The sequence below is a fragment of the Vicia villosa genome, linkage group LG2 (genome assembly GCF_029867415.1).
Source record: "Vicia villosa cultivar HV-30 ecotype Madison, WI linkage group LG2, Vvil1.0, whole genome shotgun sequence".
NCBI classification, from domain to species: domain Eukaryota; kingdom Viridiplantae; phylum Streptophyta; class Magnoliopsida; order Fabales; family Fabaceae; genus Vicia; species Vicia villosa.
In genome coordinates this window covers 219,539,039-219,544,179 of record NC_081181.1, presented here as the reverse complement: position 1 = coordinate 219,544,179, position 5,141 = coordinate 219,539,039, and the positions used below count along the sequence as shown (strand labels likewise).

Genomic DNA, 5,141 nt, shown 5'->3' with positions numbered 1-5,141 from the left:
AAGATATAGAAATAAGTTATCAAAAGTACCAAAAATCAAATTCATTCGATTCCTCCCTTGTAATTTTTCTAACATAATATAATATCAAAACATCAACTAAAAAATGAATGAAGTGAATAATTATAACCAAAAAAAAAGTTTATTTATTAGACACCCGACATCTCATCAACATTTTAAAAAGAAAATTTCTTTAGCCACCTCCCTATGGGGGTCACCCCCAGCGAAAATCCCAAAATACCCCTGCTTCGGAAATGAACTTCCGAAGCGCTTTTTTTTTAAAATTTTTTTCCATAATTCGGAAGTTCATCTCCGAAAACACCTCATGGGGGTGTCTTCGGAGATGAACTTCCGAAAACACCTCATGGGGGGTGAATTCGGAAGTTCATTTCCCAATTATGCAGAAACTGTGTTTTTTTATGTTTTTTCTTAAACAGTCTCGCATTTTAATTAAACGCAAACGCCAAATAAAATAAGCAACAGATAAACTGAAAATACTAATACGATAAATAAAATCCAAATAATATATACAAGCCGAACCAAATAGTAATAGTGTGCGCAATATACAATCCGAAAACAAAAAATAAATAAACCCGACCACTACTGGGTGTGCCTAACCCTCTCACCCTGAGCCCTCCTCTGCCGCCTGTACCCTGCCGCACGGCCCGCATCAGTGACGATCGCCTCCATCACGGCGACTGCGTCTGGACCGCCCTGATGAACGACACCCCGATCCAAGGCGGCCCTGGGCATGGCGTCCACGTACGCATGATCGATGTGAAAGCCGTGGATGCGGGAGAAGTAGGAGATGATCCAGCTCTGAAACAGAAACACGATAATGTATTAAAAATAAATACGAAACATAAATAAATAAATAAATACGATAATGTATTAAAATAAAACGTACCGTAAGCAGTGTGCAGGATCCGACCAACTGCCTCGTCCTCCAGTTGGAGGCCTCATTCAGCTTCTGGTAGAGGTATGCCAGAGTAGCTGCCCCCCAGTTCCACTGGTGAACGGTATCCAGGTCCATGAAGTAGCGGAGGTAGGTCACATCGACGTACCTGACACTCTTGTCCACAAAGCATGCAGCGCCTACCACATGCATGTACCAGCACCGGAGAGCGCAGCCGCGGTGATACTCTGTGAACAGCTTGTTACCCGCACCCTCAGCCTCGGCAGCCGCGTCCAGATGATGCTCAAAATAAGTGCTCAGTATGGTGAACCGGACATGAGGCCCAGAAGTCGTGGCACACTCATAGTGAGCAACCTCGTGCTCCATGCCCAAGTAGAGCATCATCCACTCAATGGCCTTCACCCTCTGGATCTTGGAGTGGGTCAACAGTGGCCCCCTAATCGGCAGGTGGAGAAGACACTGCACGTCGTGCAAGGTGATCGTCATCTCCCCAACCGGCAAGTGGAAAGGGGACGTCTCCTTGTGCCAGCGCTCCACAAATGCCCCCTGCATGCCGGTGCTGATCGTGGTGTACCCCGTCATGCAGAGTCCGCTGAGCCCTGAACCTCGCACATGGTCGTTAAACCACTCAGCTGCTGGTTTAAACAGACCGAAAATCTTGCGGGCGTGGTTGACCATTTTCAGCGGCTCTCTCTCCTGTTACAAAAAAAAAACAAATAAGCGACATATATTAAATAAGCGGACATATATTAAATAAGCGACAAATAAACGGTTAGATTATAAAAAATGGTGACAAATAAACGGTTAAATTAAAAAAATACCTCTCCCTCCCAGATCCGCCGAGCGACGTGATCGTGGTAGTGAATCAGCACGGAAGTGTCAAAGGGCCCTCCCGGATAGCCATCCTCCTGCTCATCCTCCTCCCCGGCTGGAGGGTCAACATCCGGTACACCCTCCGGCTCGTAGTATGGCACTGGCACCTCCTCCTCCTCCTCTCGCTGGCGGGAAGAAGATACCCGAGCCAGCCGACTCCTAGATCCTGAAGCAGATGTACCCTCTCCCACGTCCACGGGAACTCGCACACGGCGTCCCCGGCCCTGCCCCCGTCCCTGGGTCGACGCCAGCTGCGCCGCCGCCCGCTCGCGTCTAGCCGACGCAGTCTGAGACTCTCTCCCCTGTCTGATGCGTGCTGGTTGGTTGCCTGACATGTTCCTGTAAACAATTGAAATCGATTAATATGCGAGACAAAAGAAGAAAAAAAAATAATTGAAATTCTGATACAGTTCGGAAGTTCATTTCCGAAAATTGGGATGGAGGTGTTTTCGGAAATGAACTTCCAAAACACCCCTGCGATGGAGTTTTCTGCAACTCCCATGGCAGACCCCAAAACCAAACATCAAACCTATGTCTACACATTCTAAACATCCTAAATATCAGTATAAACCTAACCTAATACATTTTTTGCTATTTGTAAACACCCTAATATACATTTTAATCATAGATCTTAAAATCAAAATGCTTACCGATTGAATGGATTTGAGGACTTTTGAATGTAATAGAGCAAGTAGTTGGAGCCTTTGAGGTAGCTTGGAACTGGTTTGCACAAAAATCTCTTGGGGTGTGAGTTTGGAAGAAGATTAGGGTAAATGATTAGGGGGAGGGGGCTGTTTTGCTTAATCTGCAAAACGCGCAGTATTTCGGAAATGAACTTCCGAAATGGTGTTTTCGGAAGTGCATTTCCGAAATAAGTCAAATTTTTTATAAAAAAAAGGCGCTTTCGGAGATGCATCTCCGAAAATACCTTTTTCCTGCATTTCGGAAGTTCATTTTCGAAGTCAGGAGTATTCTGGATTTTTCACCAGAGGTGAGCTAGAAGGTTGGAAGGTGGCCAAAGAAATTCTCTTTTAAAAAAACAAAAATATGAAAAAATATTGTGATATATAACAAGTTGATAGTGTAATGGAAAGAAATGTACATGATAGAAAAAAATGTTAAACAAATGATGAGAAAATTGGAGTTTTCAAATATATCATTCTTGTAATAGCAAATACCTACCATGATTGAGTGAATATTTGTTGAGTGAATATATAGAAAGAAGAAAAACCCTCTCACCCTCATAATTGAGTTCTGAACACCATGTGCTTCCTTAAAATCTCTATCTCTTTGTCTGGCACCATATTCCTTCTTTCCCCACACAAGTACCCCAAGCTTATCCTCTTTCACAACTTCACCCCTATATTCCTTCAATTTCTTCAACTACAATTATTAAAATTAAAATACAAAACAAAATATTGACCAAATCAAGTTCAATATTTCACCAGATACGAACTCTGTAAAGGGCAAAATCGTCCTAAAATTCAAATCATTCATCACTATATAATAACTACGTTGTCAGAACCCCAAACACATCTCCATGCAGAAACAGAAACTTTTCTTCACACTACAACACACCATATTTCATTTCATATCATAGCATAACATAAGCATATCATATTTATCATATAGTATATAAATTATATACTAAAATTAAATTAAATTTCATATCAACCACCACAATGAGGAGCATTAAGTTTTTCCAAGCAATACTGATATTAACACTATCACTCACCGCCACCGTCCACTCATGTCCACCGTCAGACAGGGCGGCGCTACTAGCCTTCAAAGCCGCCCTCCACGATCCCTACCTCGGCATCTTCAACTCATGGACCGGCACCGACTGTTGCCACAAATGGTACGGCGTCAGCTGCGACCGAGGCTCCCGCCGCGTCGCGGACATCAACCTCCGCGGCGAGTCCGAAGATCCAATCTTCGAAAAAGCTCACCGCACCGGCTACATGACCGGCTACATCTCACCAGCCATCTGCAAACTCAACCGTCTCTCAAGCATAACCGTCGCCGACTGGAAAAACATCTCCGGCGAAATCCCCCGCTGTATAACCTCCCTCCCTTTCCTCCGCATCATTGACCTAATAGGTAACCGTATCTCCGGTCCTATCCCCTACACCATCGGAAAACTCCAGCGTCTCACCGTGTTAAACATCGCCGACAATTCAATCTCCGGTAACCTCCCACCGTCTATATCCAATCTCAAAAGCCTAATGCACCTCGACATCCGTAACAACCAGATCACCGGGCCTATCCCTAAAGACATCGGCAGGCTTCCCATGCTGAGCAGAGCTCTACTTAGCGGTAACAAAATCAGCGGGCCCATACCGGAATCAATCTCTCGAATCTACCGTCTGGCAGATCTAGATCTATCTCGAAACCAAGTTTCCGGGCCGATACCGGAATCATTAGGTAAAATGGCGGTTTTGTCCACGCTTAACTTAGATATGAACCATATCTCTGGACTTATTCCAGTAAGTCTTTTTAGTTCAGGAATAAGTGATTTAAATTTAAGTCGTAACAGTTTGGAAGGTAATATACCTGATGTGTTTGGAGTGAGATCTTATTTTACGGTTTTGGATTTGTCTTATAATAGACTTAAAGGGAGTATTCCGAAATCTATGGCTTCTGCTTCTTATATTGGGCATTTGGATTTGAGTTATAATCACTTGTGTGGGAAGATTCCTGATGGAGTTCCGTTTGATCATTTGGAGGCTTCTTCTTTTGTTTACAATGATTGTCTTTGTGGGAAGCCACTTAAAGCTTGTGGTAATTAAACAAAATTAGTTTGTTATTTTGTGGAATTATATATGTGATTTGTAATAGGATGGAGAGTATTGTGTTTATTAGTAGTTAGTAGATTTCTATGTATTTGTGTTTGTAACTTTGATCATTGCATGGTATATTATATCATTACATTACGATATAAATATAAATGGGTCAATGCTAAATAATTAAGATACGAGGTTGATGTATTTGTTCCCTGATTTTGTATCAAGAAATGAGGAACATTGTAAGCTTTTATACTAATGTGATGATAAACTCCAGCATTATTAGTTATTCACCTGGATTCTTCAACGGCTTCGTTCATACTTTTTTTTTTTCTTTCTCCACGAATTGTTTTACTACTTGACACTCCCACTATAGGCCATCGTTTTTTTTTTTTTTCAATAAGCAGCGATTCTATAAAATCAAAAGATTGAACCAAACGATTGGGCTCGAGTGGTAAACGAACTCCTCCTAAGGACAAAGGTTCGGGGAGTACCAAGTTCGATTCCTGGTAGGACTCTCTTCTTAGGTAACTGTCATATTTGTTCTTACCTTATGAAAGTTAAAAAGAAAA

At 42.5% G+C, this 5,141-nt stretch overlaps 2 protein-coding genes across 2 annotated transcripts; one reads left to right on the top strand and one right to left on the bottom strand.

The window, feature by feature from the left end:
- Nucleotides 1-537: 537 nt before the first annotated feature.
- Nucleotides 538-1,604, bottom strand: LOC131653990 (protein MAINTENANCE OF MERISTEMS-like). Its single transcript, XM_058924356.1, has 2 exons — nt 905-1,604; nt 538-816 (listed from the first exon to the last, which is right to left on the bottom strand). The coding sequence occupies exons 1-2, from the start codon at nt 1,589-1,591 to the stop codon at nt 598-600; spliced, it is 906 nt and encodes a 301-aa protein (XP_058780339.1). The 5' UTR covers nt 1,592-1,604; the 3' UTR covers nt 538-597.
- A 1,713-nt stretch (nt 1,605-3,317) lies between these two features.
- Nucleotides 3,318-4,876, top strand: LOC131653989 (DNA damage-repair/toleration protein DRT100-like). The gene has a single exon (XM_058924355.1). It carries the CDS (start codon nt 3,469-3,471, stop codon nt 4,573-4,575), a length of 1,107 nt encoding a protein of 368 aa, XP_058780338.1. The 5' UTR covers nt 3,318-3,468; the 3' UTR covers nt 4,576-4,876.
- The last annotated feature ends 265 nt before the right edge of the window (nt 4,877-5,141 follow it).

What these genes read in the sequence shown, in the direction of transcription:
- LOC131653990 (XM_058924356.1), bottom strand. Translation starts at nt 1,591, where the DNA reads ATGGTCAACCACGCCCGCAAGATTTTCGGTCTGTTTAAACCAGCAGCT. An exon ending in GATCCTGCACACTGCTTACG is followed by an intron (nt 817 to 904) that starts GTACGTTTTATT and finishes TTTCTGTTTCAG; the next exon opens with AGCTGGATCATCTCCTACTT.
- LOC131653989 (XM_058924355.1), top strand. Translation starts at nt 3,469, where the DNA reads ATGAGGAGCATTAAGTTTTTCCAAGCAATACTGATATTAACACTATCA.